Consider the following 17,814-nt stretch of genomic DNA (forward strand, 5'->3'; position numbering starts at 1 on the left):
GGCAGGCCGATACCAACACCAATATTTTCTATTATTTTATGCCAATAATTCAATATTCACCGTTTCCCCCAGAATTGTATTCTTGTCAGGGTGGAAAAAGCCTCTGAAACGGCAGTTAGACCATCATGGGAACACTAAAACTCTCCACTGAAACCCGGACTGAAGAAGTTCTTTTAGGGTTAACAGTAAGAAGATCAAATGTCATGTCTGGTTTTTCAGACTTTTTTTTTTTTTTTTTTTCAGGTTTTTGTTTTTCTGTATCTGGTCAGGGAGGAACCTCCGTCATATCAGAGGTCGACGACATGACAGGCCGAGCCCAAATTTTGTTTCATCACTCGTCCCTCCACCTTGTCACCAGATATTGAATTGATAAATCAGCGGGTTTTGGAAGTTTTAGTAGCAAATGATATTCGGTGAAAGACTTCTGATGAGAAACAGACCGCCGGGCCCTTCCCACCCGTCTCTTTCTCCCGCTCCTACGCCAGACATCGAGTCAAACGACTGTACCTCGTTGTTATTCCTTCCCTTTGGAGTGTTTAAAGAGCTTATAAATATCCTCCTCAATAAAACGTGTGCGCGAGAGAGCGGCCCGCGAAGCTGGTTCTAATTTGGTGCACTTTGGGTGAACCTTGACCGTTTCCTTTGACTCGGGGCCCCGGGCGCATGCGAGCTATGCCGCTCCACGCTCCTGCAGAGAACCTGGAGGAAAAACACTTCCAGACTGGATGGAGCGTCAGCTGAGTGCGGGAGGAGGAGGAGGAGGAGGAGGGGGAGGAGGAGGAGGGGGAGGAGGGGACTGGACGCACCGACTGGGAGTAATATTCTCCCATAATCCTCCCATGCTATGCCCCGCCGCTCCACACCCAAACCGCCAGAGCTTTTTGTTTTTTTCGTAACGCAAACCAAATACATAAATACCCCGAGGGTCTTCAGGAAATGCCTCTCTCTCTCTCTCTCCCTCTCTCTCTCTTTTTCCCCTCTTACTCTGTTTTTGTCTTTCTTTATCTTTTCTCTCATTGCTCCTTTTTTCTGTTCAGCTGTAATAACTCGTCAGGTTTGATTTCAATTGATTTATGTGACTGGCTTAACTTGATTGTTAGATTTAGTTGAATTGGCTGATTGATTTAATTTGTTGATTGGATAAATTGCGGAGCGAATCTAATTCAGTCAATTTAATTTATCATTCATGGATTCAATCGATTGAAATTCAATTAATTCTCATTTAAATTGGAATGAGTGGAATTCAGTCCGCCTTTGAATTCACCTGTCCTTCGAAAGATTCGAAGCAAAAGAAGCAGCTTTGTCCTAATTTCTGACGCCGTTGTGATATCATTGTGTTAAATTGCCTGTGCGCAGCAAAACAGATTTCGCTTCAGGTCCTTTGCCATCTGTGTGTCCTGCAGACCATGTGGGCAGAGGAAGAGGAGTTTTACATGTCACTGATTTTCAGACTGGGGTAACTGGATATAAGGACGCACAGAGAACGGATAATTTGGTGCTGTAGCTCTGTATCGGCAACAGATTATACAGCAGCTCTCCTGCCTGCCTGAAACAGCACCTGTGTAGTTTGACCATTTTATATAATATATAGTTATATAGTTTGACCATTTTCAAGCCAGAAAATTGCAAGTATTCAGTGTTTCACCCAGAATTTAATTCTTCTCCGGGCGGAAAAAAGCATTTTGACTTAAAACACTGAAACAGAAATAACAAAAAACATTTTCAAGCGTACTTTCATGTGTAGAATCAGATCAAAATTAGGGCTTCCCATTGACAACCAGTGTAGCATTTATCAGTTCTACAAAAATGTAATATGTAATCAATCAAACTGCATCATATCCTTCATATCAGAGGTGGAGGATTTTCACAAAAGTCCAGTATCGGCCCTCTATATCGGTCTCACCCCGGTGTCAGCGAGCTCAGTCCCGCCGGACCGGGCCAATCAGGAGGCCTGTTTTCTCTGGTCTTTCCCCTCATTCAGACTGCAGCCTCCAGCGGGGAGTGTGTGTGTGTGTGCTTTCCTGTGTGACCCCGCCAGCAGGTTCAGCCAGAGGCTACGGGTTCAGCAGCCAGAGCGAACCAGACATTTCCCCCCCCCCCCCCCCCGGCCTGCTCTTAAGCGAGACTCGCCGCCGCTCTTGTCTGTCACTGGCCTTTATTCCTCTTAACGGCCCGCCGCTGTGTATGTTAACATGAAGGGGGGGGAACGTCGACTCAAGGTTTAATCACGCAGAAAATGGGGAAAAAGGCTCCCTCGCACCTGATAGGGCCTATACGCCGCACGCAGGTACACATCGAGCCCCCCCTCCCCCGCCCCCACACACACACACACACACACACAAACACGCTAAGGAGTGTAATGCATCCACGTTTATGCGTCCCATCTGTCTGCAGGTGGTCACGCTGCCTCCCGGACGCAGCCATGAGTTTCGAATAGGCAGCGGGGCCGAAATGTTGGCGCTGCCTCTCCGCAATGTGCGACTATCCAGCCGTCACGAATGCTCCGAAGGCATATCGGCGGCAAAAAGTATTTTTTTCTCTCGATGTGTATTAAAGTGTGCCGCGCCACCTGGGGAAGGGTAATATACATTGTTTTTTGCGGCCCACTAGTCGTACATCCTCATCGTCGCGGTGCGTGAAACACCTTGTCTCTCGTGAAATCCCCCCCCATGATGTTATTGCGCGGTTTCCCCGTCGTGCTCGCATGGGTAGGGGAGGCAGGGGTAAGTTGAGCCCCGTGGGTAAGATGAGCCAGCCCCTTGGTATCTAGGCAACGATTCACAAAATGAGGTCATGTGATCGCAGATTTAGGAAGAATCATTTATTTCCCGGAATCTGCGATGGAGGAGAGCACATGGGGGAAGAGCCAGGTCGAACAGATAGATTTTTGCCGTTTGATGATTTAATCATGGTGAAGATATGATTTCTTGTATCGAAATGGAAGTACAGTAGTTACGTTTGAGGCTTTATTATTATATATTATTTTAAGGCTGAGGTGAGTCATGATCGTAGCATAAATGTGGGCCTCATTAGCTGTGTGAAGCAGCTGTCAGTATGATGGTTATTGGGTAAAATGTGCTACAAGTCCTGGGGCAAGTTGAACCAAAAGACCATCTTTTTTTAATGTCTCATACTTCTAAAACTCTATTAGCTACAGAATATATTCTAATGTCCATGACTGCCCAACAACCTGAAGTATACGTAGCAATTATTGTTTGAAGTAAGTAAACATTTAAAAAGTGTCTCATTTGACCCCATCCTCCCCTATAAGATCGTGCCACACTGTTGGCATGCCATACACCTGCTTTATGCGCAAGCTGCTTCTGCCTGTTTACTGCTCGGCACAGAAGGAAACCATTTTGCGTATTTGGAGCAATGAGATGATGATTGACCCGCCTTAAATGGAAACAAATGGCTGTCTGTCCTCATCAATGAAACCAGGTTGCACTGACGGGAAATAGTTAGCTTGGAGAAAGGAGAAACGAACACGGCTGAATTCCCCTCCCTAAATTTGTTTACTCTGAAACGGAGACCGGGAGCAGACCACTTGATATTCAGACCAGCGAACTTTCTCTAAATCCTAATACAGCACCATTATGTCAGCTTTATAGAGTCCTCCAGTGACATGCCAGCTCTGTGTGTATGTCCCCATGTCTACTTAAACATTACGCAGAAGTTTTAGCGAGTCGATGCTGTCATCGTTGCGTAACCAGTCACAGAGATTTCTCCTTGCCGCCCGAAAATGCTATTCAGACACAGAATAGACTCATAAATCATCGCATTCTAATTAACCTTGCTGGTCATCTTACTTCCTCATCCCATTCCGGAGAGATAGCATTTATCCTCGTGTGTGCTGTGGACTTCTTAAGCCTCCCCTTGAATTTGCCGAATGCAGTACGGCAAATTCTGCACGCGCAAAATGTCATACAGGGTGAATCTAACCCGGAAGATTAGATTAAACCGCCAGGGAATTCCGTGCGAGGACGAGGGTCCAGTGATTATAAGAGCTTGTCCCTTACCATCAGTAATTGAGTTTACTCTGATGAAGTACGGAAGAATGTAATCTAATCACAGGAGATGCTGGAAAGGCTGCTCGCCATTTTCTATGCAGATGGGTTGTGTGCATGCGGGTAATGGTCGGGCCTGTGGGTATATTGAAAGTTGAGTGCATTTTCACGTAAAGGTGTTATGTGTAGCATTTTTAAACCTCGTATATCATTGTCAAATTAATTGTTATACCTTGGTGTAATTACTGTAAACAAATGAGACCGTGGTTGAGACAATTGGTAGCCTCTATCTCACACCAGTGGTGTTGTAAGTGCTAGTGTTTCTCCAAAGACTACATTTCCCATAAGCCCCGTTGCTTCCTGTCCCCCCTCCCCCTCCCCGAAGAGATTTTTCCATCGGCCTTTCACTCCTTCCACCATCTGCCTTTGAAACTTTGAAAGCTTTTAGCTCTGTTTGCTCTGGAAGAACAGAACCTCTTCCTGTTTTGTGCCGTAAACCAATCCATCAGATTTCCCGCCAAATCCGACCCCGGTGGAGAAACAATGTAAAATGCATTATAGAGGCAGGTAGAAACTGACAATCTTCTAGGTGATGGTTCCGTTTGTTTACAGTAATGATACTAATCTCTCAAAATGAATATGGTAATGATTTAATGGTAAAATCCTAGGTGGATTTTCAGAAATGCATCAGTTGCCTCCTCATCTTCTGATTCTCGTCTGCATTCCCTGCAGCCATTGAAACGCAGAGCACCAGTTCTGAGGAGCTCGTCCCCAGCCCGCCGTCCCCGCTGCCCCCTCCCAGAGTCTACAAGCCCTGCTTCGTCTGCCAGGACAAGTCCTCCGGATACCACTATGGTGTCAGTGCCTGCGAGGGCTGCAAGGTAAGCCTCTTGTACCTAGCCGGACAAAGTGACACCGCAGCGTTTCCTCTCTGACACCGAGACAAAGGCTGTTTTCACTCCTTAGATCGTTTAGAGCGGTTATTATTGAACCCCGGAGCGGTTTTTCCCCCCTTAGTCGGGTTCATTTGGCCGTACGAGAACACAGCAGTCCAAACCGAGGGGACCGAGGCCTTGTCGAGAGGAATGTGTCTCGGTGCGTTTCCAAACCAGCCCCGGAGCTTCGTCCGGACTAAGACTGTGATCTGCATGTTAAGGATTCAACACGCCGCGAATTGTGGGGTTAAGGTTTTACCCTGGAAGTGAAGGAAATGCCTGCTCCTACGTGTCTTTTGTTGATAAATTGTGGTTTTCTTGAAATCTTTGCCATGTGAAATGCAATTGAACCATTGTGTAAAAATGCCACAAAGCAACAACTCTTCCCCCCGATTCAGACCAAAGCAAACAGACTAGAGTTTTGAAGACGGCCTAATTCAACCACACGTCACACATTGTACCATCCTGAAAGAACCAGATTGTTGCGTTCAAAAGACAAAATCTCCCTTCCTCGCGGCCTTTTGAAATCCACCCTCTTCTCCGAAGCACATCCTCCCCGGATTTTGTGACTATTAACCACCTTTTGTTTCCCGGGAATTCTACATCCCCCAGACGTATAATTCCCTCCCGAGTTTTCTCACAGCTAGACTCCGGTCTGCGGGTTTGAGCTGATCGGCGATCCTCGCTACTCCCCGGCTCTGTAATTGAAGCGATGGTATGCCAGGAATCCTTTGGAGTTTTTTTTTGGCCCAGAGGGAGGTGGTGATCAGCTCACTCACTGGGGTTTGGGTCAAACTAAGTTCTCCACGGACTCCCAGGCTCGCTATGCGCCAATATAAGCCTCATTTTAAAGGCCTGTCGTGACCTCTGACCTCCCTACTGTGGCCTCGGTTTTAAAGGAGTCGCACTTTAAATACATAGACGGACTTTACATATAATGTACGGAAAATAGTACGTTCAGAAATTCAGACAACATATCAAAATTGCGTTGTATGTACACATGGCAGCTCCACACACACTCACACACACACATACACACACTGAGAGAGAAGTGAAGAATCATCATCACATCGTTTTATTACATGGCTATGGGACTAAACATCATGAGTGCAGATTGTGCTGCCTTAATGACAGATGCGGGGGACGAACGAAATTAAATCACTATCTGAGTGATTCGGAGAACATGGGCAACATGGCACAATTTAATTCCATATATCCTCTCAGTCCGCAGAGTGCTGATGTAAAAATAGTTCAATTCATGGTAGAATAGCCTTGATTTTTCTGACATCCTGACTCAGGAGGATTAAGCGGCGGATTATAGTTTTTTCCTGTGTTGTATTTCTGTCTCCATGGCGAAGGCATTGTTGTCTACGGTGTGAGGGGCAAGCCCCTTCTATTGTATAGATGCAACCAAGCATGCTCTACAGCTGTAGGCTTTTAGCCAGCAAGAAGAGCCTTTTACTGCCCAGTGAATGTGCCAATTACACCCACAAATAGACTCAAAGAGAGAGAGAGCGCGTGTGTGTGTGTTATTTTTGAAGGGTGTGTGGACGGCTGTGTTAAGCGCTCATTCGAAAACGTAAACACTCGCACATGCACGTTCGCATAGATGTGCACGTGCACGCTCACACACAAGCAAATCCATAAAATCACATTGCACAGATGCCCAGTCCCAGATCTGGTTGCTCAGAGAGAGTTCATGTTTTTTAATACTATAGAATATTATCATCGCTGTTGGTTGACAATTTGAAGATTTATAGAAATGTTCTCAACCCACAGAGGAATGGTGTGATCCTTCAATTGAAGCTAAAATATGAAAATCAACAAAATTAGAGTTCCTCTGAAAACAAGTTAATTAGTGTACCAGGTTAACATGACAAGTACAGCTATCAGACAATATCAGTAATTAATGAAAACATACAACATGTCATTTTATTAATGTGTGTGCAGCTATTTTTACATTTCCTTACTGAGGCACGCAATAACAAATGTAATTAGATTATAAATCAAATCACTGGTTATTTCAGTTTCATCTATAACTTTTAATTCAATGAATACTTTATGAGTTCTACTACTTACTTGTTCTAATGAGCATTTTCACTACATTTATCACATATAAATCAAAGTAGTCAAGATGTATCCAATGCAAACACACTCCCAATTCCTTGGAAAGTCACTTCCCTGTGGTAGAGTCATTTGCATACAGGCAGTAGACAATATTTTTTTCTGTTATATTATGGAGTGGCGTCTTTGCGCGGATACAAAGCACGAAAAAGCAACAGATCAAAAAGCTTTGAAAGGCGACGGGTGCGCTTTTAGCAGTGTTTGATTCTTAGCGGAACTCCTGGTCGTTTCTGTTACCCAGTCGGAGCGGATTTGATACGTGGACAGAACTGATTTGAATTGGTAATATGACAATATGACATATGGCCGTCCATAAGCACATGCATATGCAACGGATGACAGTTTCATCTGTGTTGAACCAAAGTCAAGAAATCCTCCAAAGTCAAGGCGGCCCAGTGTCTCCCGTTCATTCGACGTCTTTTACAGCGTCCTTCCTTCCTCAAAGACCGATGAAGACTTCACACAACGTCTCCGGTGCGGCGGGATCCTTTCAAAGATGTTTTCTTGTACAAACGCGCAAGGACAAATTTATTATATTTATTACCGCCTCTGACGCTTGTAAAGAGCTCTTACATTCTTTTGAAACCCGTTTTTTTTATGATGACACTGATCAAAACGCTCATCAGCAGCACCGGGCTGAGAGGCTTGTTATGAAGGAGAAGCAGAACTGTGATGTTCCGCTTTAGTTCTCGTCTGATAAAGCGAAAATGATCCCGATTGATCCTGGAAGGGCATTTTAGAAGAGAAGAGGCACTCGGCTGCAGCGGGTCAGTCGGGCCCAGTCGATGTTAAACAATGTATTTTTTAGATTTTCAGGAGGGTTCCTTTACAAAACGAAAATTTGAAAAATTGACAAAAATGAGTAAGGGTTAGGGTTGAAAATGACATTTGGTATTTTTAACAGGATAGAAGGTAGCTGAATTCCTTGCTTGACAAAATAACACTGATAAGACTTCATCCTCTATATTAGTGATTGTCAACCTTTTTCATATCAAGGACCCCTAATTTAGTCCACATTAGAGCCACGGACCCCCATTTGATTAGATTTTGACTCTCGGACCCAAATCTGAGAATACTTTTATTGTCAGATATGATTTTGTCCAGAATTCCATGACTGTATCTGTATTGTAGGTAGAGAGATAACAGTGAAGCTATGATCAAAATAGTCATTATTCTACATTCATAATAGTGAAGTTAAACAATTGATCAATTTGCTGGTGGTCCCCGGACCCCATATTGAGAACCACTGCTCTATATTTTAAAAATGTTGAATGTCTTTTTGGATATATGTTTTGGAAAATGATCTCTTCGCGCTCTTTTGCATAAGCCCTAAATGCCACTACATTGTCCGGAAAGAAAGACTGAATCCATAAGCATGTCGTCACCGCTGACAGGCTTGTGGCACGAAGACAAAACCCTCCTCCTCCCCCCTCCTCCTCCTCCTCCTCCTCCTCCTCCCCCTCCTTTTTACTTGTTCGGTCCTGAGGCGCTGACACAGTGGGATTAGTTTGATAGAACTGGTTTGACAAGCGGGAGACCGCAACCTCTTTGAATAAAACGCAATTCAAAACGCTCGCATTGTGTTTGCGGCCTGTGGAAAAGCCACTCCCCTTTTTGAACACCCCCCCACACCTGCCTTTACTCTCTCTGTCTATCACATACCTACATGCATCTAAACTTCAGCTTGCCCACCTTTTAAATTTACAGAATGGACTTTATCTACCTTTTTAGGCTGACATTAATCTTTATGACAAAAAAATCACAGTATACATTATACTTAGTGGTATCAAATGGATGTAAGTTACATGAGGATAGGGTGTTTTTTGTAGAATCTTGCCTCCATCTTTAGTACTAAGCGCTCATTGCTGTGGTGTTTCTGCACTGCACTTCCCAGAGATCACCTGTCAATCAAACAGTGTGTCCAGATTTTCTGTTGATGAACTACCCAGTTGTCCTTCTATTCATTCCAGACAAACGGGAAAAACACATCACTTGCTTAGTCCCAGGAAAGACGAATATTTTCTGAAAATGTAATTGATTGGTGTTTCCTGAGGTGGTTGCTTGCCTTAGGATGATCACCAACTTTTTATTCACCACTACATGCACATGAACAAAGATCTGAGTTCCCCCGGTCACCTGCTTGGCCCAGCGGCGTCCCATTCCCCCAGCCTCAGATCACATAAGTTCCCCCCCCCACCCCCATGTGGCTTTAATAGCTTTATTTACTCCCCGCTGTCCGGCGGTAATGTAGGGGCGATGATGAAGAGGCCGGCTCAGTTGTGACAGTTTACTGCTGAAGATAGCGAGAGAAGAGAAGAGAGCGAGAGAGCGCGCGCACACGGATCTGCCGGGGCCTTTTTCTTTGCCTCTGTTCTGCCTGTCACAGCGATCTATACGGCTCCCACCCACCCCCCACCCCCACCCCCGGTGCGAGCGCGCGGTCCATAATGCGATTTGTCAACGTTTGTACGACATGAAAGAAGCCCGCGCGCTAATAGAGAGAGAGGAATCAAATGGAGAGGGGTCAGCGCCGCTCGCCGCGCGCAGAGGTGTGACGGGAAATGGATACGATTGTTACGCCGCCGCATCCGTCTCCTCTTCCCTCTTCCCTTTGGTGGAATCAACCGGTGACGCCGTTTAATGTCTTTTTCACTGATCATTGACGGGCCAGTCGAAAAACTGTTGATTCAGTCTATGTGTGTGTGTGTGTGGTGGTGGTGGTGGTGGGGGGGGGGTGTCTATTTCCGGGAGTGTGTCTATGTTTGGACACAGCTAAGGTTGTTCAGGACGTTTGAAGTGAGGAAACGAGGATGTGAAGTGTCCTTTCACATATTGCAGCGGGAAGTGATTTGCTTTTGATGCGAGAGGCGGATGAATCCTTTTCTACTGTTTGCCATCAGGGGAGTTTGGAACTCATCTGCTGAAGCATGCGTGCTAGCTGTAATCGCGGCCCCCTTGGGTTTACAGTGGGCGGGTTTGTGATCGCGAAGAGGGGCTTCAAATAGGGTTGGGCGGGTATATCGGCCCGCCGGTGTCGTCCACCTCAGATATGATGGAGGTTCTTCGTTTTACCTAAACATATTCAGTGGTGTCAGTCGGTAAAAGCTGCGGTGAAACCTGCCTCACCCTGCTTTAAGGAGATGTCAGTGGAGAGTTTTAGTGTCCCATGATGGTCTAAATGCTGTTTGAGAGGTTTTTCCACCCTGACAAGAATACAGTTCTGGGGGAAACACTGAATTGTTGTAATTATAGGGATTTTTTGCAATTTGTCTTATTTTAAGATGCACAAAATATCAGCTATCAGCAGCTTTAATGTGAAAATATCTATCGTAACCCTGATTTAAAATACCGTACATTATCCAAAACGTGCTTTACGGTACAGTTCAGACATGCATGTATACCTTTTTTTCCAGACCAGATTTTGCATTTGTAGACCTCCTTTAGATTTGTCATAACAGAGTGATGACAGAAGTCATCAGATGCCTGCACTGTATTTGTTCCCACCAAAAGAATGCAGTCAGACGAGAGTTTTTGACTGCTGCAGTGTTGTTAGCGAGGGGGACGAAGAACAGACGCCTTCTGTCAGTAAGATGACATTACACACACACACACACTCTCACACACACACATACTACTGCTACTACTACTACTATACGTATGAGGACCTTCATTGACTGCATTCATTCCCTAACCCTAACTTTAACGCTCACTGCTACATACCTTACAACCTTAACCCTTACCTTGAACTAATCTGAATGCTAATGCTAACCTTAACCCCAAACCCAAATCCTACTCCATATCTACCCTTGAAGGAACAAAATGAAAATCCTGACATTATCTACTCACCCCCATGTCAGTCAAAACTCCATTGCAGTTTGTACGATGACCAAAACCACAGTGAGTTAGCTAGTTGGTTGGTTAACTAGTTAGCTATCCCCCACAGCTCCATCTTAAATCAATAAAAAGACGACTTTCTGGCACCTCTAACTCTGTCTGTGATCTCTTAGTTTGTGTTTCAGCATAGCGTCTAACACAATACAGGTGTTATCTTTGACATATCTTTGTGTTTCTGTTGTCAGACGACTGCACCGCTATAAAAAAGCGATTTAATCGAAGGTCACAAAATGCTAACAGCCTAGAAATTACCGTTAGCCTTCGTTAGCCAGTTAGCATTTTGGGACCGTCAAAACCTTTTTTGGCAAATAAAAAGTTCTTTTCAGTCGGATATGTTTTCTCTATGACTATAGGCATACTATTCCAAATCCAAATAATATTGAATAAATCTGGAAGAAACAAATATTTGTATAAAACACATTATTCATGCTCTGTGTAAGCTTGGCATGATTGTGTTAATTTATGACACAGTGAAGAGACTTTTTTTTAATTCAGGTCTTTAAGAGGATATGATTTCAAACTGAAGTACAGAATCTCCTCTTTTAAAACAATAAAACTTGGAATGGACATTTTTTTGCATGTTCACAATGGAATATGCAGCAATTTATGATTATTTATAACTTTTTTTTTTGGCAATTTTAGTGTCTGAACAATACTATTTACATAGCTTGCCCAAACTCTGGTTTCCAGCTTGATGTCACTGTCCACTCCGTGTTTTTTCCTCCCAGTGCATGAGAAGGAATGAGAGGGATTGGGGATCGGAGGCAGACTCTGTTGCTGCTGTGTTTAATTCAGTTGTGTGAGTTGTAATGATAGTAAAGCAAACAATTGCAGACACGTTAAATGCACACACTTAGATAATGTGATACACACTCTCTCGCCCTGTGTCCTTTTCTGTCCAGTCTGGTCTATGTCTATACAATCCTCTCTCTTCATCTCTCTCTCTGTCTCTCTCTCACATGCACACAAACACACACACACACACACACCCAGCATGCCTGCGAAGCTAGAGGAGTGTGTTTGGCCTCTTGCACTGAAGTCACTGATCGTGTGTTCAGGGTCATAACAGATAAGGGAGTTGTCTTGAGGGTTAGATTGAGATACAGGAATCTAACACTGATAATAATATCAGAGAGAGAGAGACAGACAGACAGAGGAGATGGTGTTGGGGGCAGCAGAGCCTCCAGACAGAGCACTGTGGGGGGGGCGCCACCCTTCCCTGCTTTCACTAACAAGGAAGTGTCAGTCAACTAAATATACAATAGGAGATAATGGGGTAAATAAAGACTCATAATGCAATCATTTGGCTACAAAACACTTGGAATTTGCTGCACAGGCTATACTGCAATTTGATGGTCTTGAAACTCTAATATACTCTAATTGATTTCTTGTCAGGATGGAAAAGCCTCTGAAACAGCATTTAGACCATCATGTGACACAAAAACTCTCCAATTGAAAGCCAGACTAATACAATTCTTCTAGGTAGGTCAGCAGTTTCTTAAGGCAGGGTGAGGCAGGTTTCACTGCAGGTTTTACAGACTGACACTCCTGACACTTTTACAGACTGACACCTCTGAAGCTGTTGAGTAAAATCCTGTCCTCACCTCCGTCATATTGGCGAGGGACGACATTGACCGCTGTCAGTTGTTGTTTACATTCTAGCGAGCCAATGCCATCGCTAGAAAGATTTGCGGCTCAGAAGTAAACACACTTCTGCACAGTCAGACTTGGGATTGGGGCCGCTCAGCAGCAGATCCGAGGCTGTGGTGTGTGTGTGTGTGTTGATGTGTGTGTGTGTGTGCGCGAGCGGAACGGCAGACTCTCTATCGGACAGGGAGGGAGCCGACGGTGGCCGCCGATCGCCCCGGGGGCCCCCCCCGCCGGGTCCGGGGGCCGAAAGACGAGCGCTGAATGGCGAGCGGCAAAAAAAAACCCCCCCGAAGAATAGGGGCCACAGTGGGGCGTTTGTGGACGGCTGGGTGATCCGAAACCTCCTCATTCTCTCCTCCGTCGTCTCTTTATGCCTCTCGCTCGCTCTCTCTCTCTCTCTCTCTCTCTCTCTCTCCCTCTGTGTTTTTCTGTCTCTGCAGCTATTCAGAGCAGGTTGGGTGAGTCACACCGCTCCCTCTTGAAGGCCTCTCTGACTCGCTATCTCTCCTTTTTTCTTCCTCCTCTTGTTCTCTCCCTCTTTTTTTCCCCCCCTGCCCTCTCCCCTTCTACTTTTGCCCTCATTCGCCTTTCAGCCTCTCTCGGTCCATCTGTGCACTTCAGGTGCTCGGATGGACAGATAAGCACTGATTGGGTTTCTCTGCTGCTTGTTTTGGGGGGGGGGGGGGGCGGAGGGTGGTGGTGGTGGTGGTGGTGGGGGTGTCGGTGTAGAGGGACGGGAAAAAAAGGGGAGGGGAAAAACAGAGGAGAAGAGTGGGGGTCTGTAGGAGAGTTGGCTCTTATTATCCGTCTTGTAGCTGTTGACTGTGGCTCTGTGGGTCCGTCCCTGTTTGTGCCTTATCTGTTGAGGTTTCACGTTCGCCCGCGGTAACAAAGCGGGCCTTTGTGTGGGCACAGTTCCTTTCTTGTCCTGTTATTCTGCATTTTCAATGGCGCCCAACCCCGGTTACACCAGGTGAGCCACAACATCGATGCCGCTGTCCCGGTGAAAACCCTTGTAGCTCCAAAATGTCAACTTTTCAGGAACTGAGAAAAGCAGCCTTGTTTTTTACCTTCCATGAATTCAGATTGCACGGATACCCGGTCCCCGATGTGTCCGCTTCAGAAAGTGTGTAGACTGCAATATCAAAAACATTGTCAATTTTTCAGGAGCGAAGAAAAAGAGTCTTGTTTTTAGCTTGACCACTGTTGCATTTTTTGGAGTTTATCCGATGGGCTTTGAAAGGGTTTTATAAGCCAGTGATTCTCAACCTTGTTCATAATTTAGTCCACATTAGAGCCACAGACCTCCATTTGATGAGATTTTGTCTCTCGGGCCCAAATCTGAGAATATTTTTATTGATAGATATGATTTTGTTCAGAATTCCACAACTAACTGTATTGTAAGGCAAGGCAAGGCAAGTTTATTTATATAGCATATTTCAGCAACAAGGCAATTCAAAGTGCTTTACATAAAACATTAAAAGCATTGAGACAAAGTGAAAAAGATAAAATTCATATATTGCATTAAAAGAATCAAATCGAGTAAAATAGAAAGATAATAGAACACAACAAACACAACAAATACTCCCACTTTTAGATGATTGTAGGTAGAGAGGTAACAGTGAAACTACGATCAAAACTTTGATTATTCTTCTACATTCTCTAATTGTGTTAACTTCTTGTAAATGAAATATAGCTGAAGGTTAACAATTCATCAGTTTGCTGGGGACCCCCTGGAACCCCCTCAAGGACCCCTGGTGGTCCCCGGACCCCATGTTGAGAACCACTGTCATAAGGGTCGTAAAAGTTTCTCAACACATAGATGAGCGTGTGATACTCGAGTTGAAGTTAAAGCTGTGCTCAGTAAGTTTGGAGACACCTGTTCAGTGTTTTTCTGCCTCCAGTTTCCACCCATCCTTCCCCTTCTAAAGCAACAGCTATCAAAATGGTAATTGAACTGATGTAGCTACAGCCAATATTCACACTGCTAGGAAAGATTTCTCGCAATCAAAATTTAAGAAGAAATAATTTTATTGTCCGTTTTTGCTCAGGGACTTTCCAATGATCTAAGTCTTTTTATCCGCAGGTCGTGGCATAATTCTCTTCCTTGTTTCCCTAATACGTAAAACACTTCCCGTGCACTGATAAGATTTGTCCAACCACATAGGCTCATACTGTCCAAACCAAGGGGGTCTCATGTATTGCTGATGGGTGGATTTTCAAAATGTTAATAGTGTATTTTTAGTAGGGATGGCACGATATATCGAAATTCAATATATCGCGATACAAAAATGTGACGATGCGTATCGTGGAGCAGAAAAATGAATCTTGATATTAGCTCCATGTTATTCAGCTGTAGTAATCACAAATGAGACGCTCGACCATCACAATTTCACAAGCTCTCCATCCAGATTATATTATTGTCACTTTGTAATGACATTCTGAAATTGTTGTTTACATTCTAGCAAGCCAATGCCATCGCTAGAAAGATTTGTGGCTCAGAAATAAACAGAATTCTGTTCAGTTGTACTTTGTTGTCATTGAACTTTTATTTATTTTATTTTATTTTTTATTTACTATCATGGTTGTACTGAATCATGAACTCCATATCGCGTATAGAATCGTATTGTGAGAGAATCATATCGTCCCATCCCTAATTTATAACATAGAAATCACCAAAGATTCGAGGTTTTCACATGACAACAGCTACAAGCTGCTGCCCCACTTCTTGAAGCTACACACCTCCCTCAACCGCCTCCTTTCCTCTTCGTCTTTTTCCTCCCTCTCTCTCTCCCCTACTTGTCCTTTCGCCCATACTCGCTCGTCCCACCTGCCTCTCCCCCCCCTCCCTCCCTCCCTCCCTGTCCCTGATCTCTGTCCTGTCTCTCCAGTGAACTGCAGGTGTAAGTAATAGCCTGGACTGGATAAATATCAACCCCTCCCCCTCCCCCTCCCTCCCTCCCCACCCCCTCCTACTCTCCACTCCACTTCTCCTCATTTTTCTGGAACCCCCCAGGGTCTCCAGTGTCCTCTCCACTTTCCACGGCGGCGATAAGATGTCGACACGATTAAGAGCGAAAGCTAATCCGCCGCGCTGCCTCTCCCCCTCGGCCGCAGTGAATGCCCGGGCAACACAAAACGGCGCGGCGGGGTCGAGAGAGCCGGGGCGAGCGAGCCGGACGACCAGCCGATGGCAGAAACAGAAACAGAGAGAGGGAGAGAAAGAGAGAGAGAGAGAGGGGGGAATGAGAAAGAGGAGGAGGCCGGGTGGACAAGGGGTTGGATTGTGGCTAAATAATTAATGGGCGGCACTTTCGTTTTTTAATCTGTAAATGAGAAGGCCTAAGATGCCGGGGCCGCCGCTGTGACACCCTATCCCCGGCCCATTAAGATAACAAGATGGTGGATAATGATCTCAGTTAAGGTGCAGTTTATCAGTCCGGGGGGAAGTGGCCCCGTCTCCCAGGTGGCTGGGCCGATGTCCCCTGATGCCCCTACATTACATCTCAACATGGCCTTATCTACGGCGCGGCATGGTATAGAGAGGAGAGAGTCGGAGCCAGAGCAGGGACGCAGTGGTAAATAAAAAAGGTGGATGAAGTACGGCCGCTAGTCGGCGATCGTAATTCAAACAGCCTGAAATACTGAAAAAAATACAAATTTTTTTCTCACAAAAGTATGAATCTATGCTTTAAAAAAACTCTATCCTCATGTAACTTGCATCAGTTTGACTACTTACTATGACGTATACTCTGAATTTCGGTCATAAATTTTTAAATCAGCCTAAAAAGTTCGGTAATCTCCAAGTTTTGTCTGATATATCAGTTTGCCGATATTGGACATTTATTAAAAATCAGTCAGTGTCGTCCACCTCTGATATGATGCATATAAAAATCGCAATATGAACTATTTCCAAATCGCACAGGATGGAAGAGAGAGAGGCGTCCTTTACTTTAAACAATTTTAAAGTTCTAAAAAATGGATGACAAGAAAAACTTGTGATGATATGAATCGCAGTTTAAATCGCAACTGCAATATTCTGTCAAATAATCGCAATTAAATTCAACATCTTTCAGCCCTAACGCAGTGTGTTTGGTTACATTTTTATCATAGAATTGATCAATACTACAGTGGGAAGTCCTTAACCTGAATTGATTCTAATTTTGATTGGATTTTTTGATTGGAAGTTTTGTTGATTATTATCAATTATTATCGTTTTTCAGAGGCTTTTGCATCTTACCAAGAGTCAAAATTAAGAGGAAATTTGTAGGGAATCCTTGTAATTTTGGGGATTTTCTTAGCATGAAAATTTTCAGCTGTAAAGATATTGAAATTCAGCACAAAATATCAGCCATCTGCAGCTTCAATCCAAACATTTCAGTATCAGTTGAACCCCACTCCATCCCCCAAACAAAAAGGTGGCTAAGTAGAGTTTAGCGTGGTTTACCCTCCGCTGCATGCCATGGGTACGAGGCGTGATTCCAGATTCATTCGCAGCATGTCCCCACAGCTAAAACCTATGATCCTATCATTTATTTAGCCCAGCAGCTCCCCCGCTGCACTGAGCCTAGGTAAACACCTTTGTACAACACTCAGCTCAAGGGTGTCCTTTGGTTGCACATTTATAAGCTTCAAATGAGTAAACCCGCAGGACAAGCGCTGGGAAAATATCACAGCCGTCTACAGTCTCAGGTCAACACTTCTGTCCTGTGGCGACCGAGAGAAAATGAAGAGATGAAGAGAGAGAAAGAGGGGGATTTAAGGAAGACAGAGAGGACGAACAAAGGGGAAAAGAGGTGCGCCGGGGATGACCAAAAGGAAGCGATGGAGGAGGAGAGAAAAGGGAAGAGGAGCAGATGCGATGATTGTGTGTGTGTCGCGGTGTCATCTCAGACAGTGATGGCGTTTCCCTGGAGGCTCGTAGAGATGAAGCTCTCCGAGTCGCGGCATCTGTTCGCTGCTGCCGCTGACAAACGACTGGAGATGCACAGTGTTACACAAACAGCCCTTTCTACACACATACACACACACACACACACACACACACACACATGCACATAAGAGGGTGAGCTGAAACCTTCCCCACCCAGCTTTATTCCTAGGAAGGGATAAGGAAGGAATTCCAAGGAAGGAACAAGGTGGGTGGGGAAAATGAATGAGCAACACTGTTCCCTCCCTCAACAACTGATGTCAAGATGACCTTT

The 17,814-nt window shown here is 44.8% G+C and overlaps 1 protein-coding gene across 1 annotated transcript in view; it reads left to right on the plus strand.

Annotated features, from left to right (window-relative positions):
* Positions 1 to 17,814, plus strand: part of LOC139659922 (retinoic acid receptor beta-like) — an 81,166-nt gene that overhangs the window by 30,027 nt on the left and 33,325 nt on the right. Inside the window, 1 exon segment of the mRNA XM_071537981.1 lies at positions 4,740 to 4,888. Coding sequence (XP_071394082.1) covers positions 4,740 to 4,888 — 149 coding nt within the window.

This window comes from Centroberyx affinis, unplaced genomic scaffold, assembly GCF_046629955.1.
Source record: "Centroberyx affinis isolate AG114_WGS23_722 - 3 ecotype Tasmania unplaced genomic scaffold, CSIRO-AGI_Caff_v1 ptg000018l_1, whole genome shotgun sequence".
Lineage (NCBI taxonomy): Eukaryota > Metazoa > Chordata > Actinopteri > Beryciformes > Berycidae > Centroberyx > Centroberyx affinis.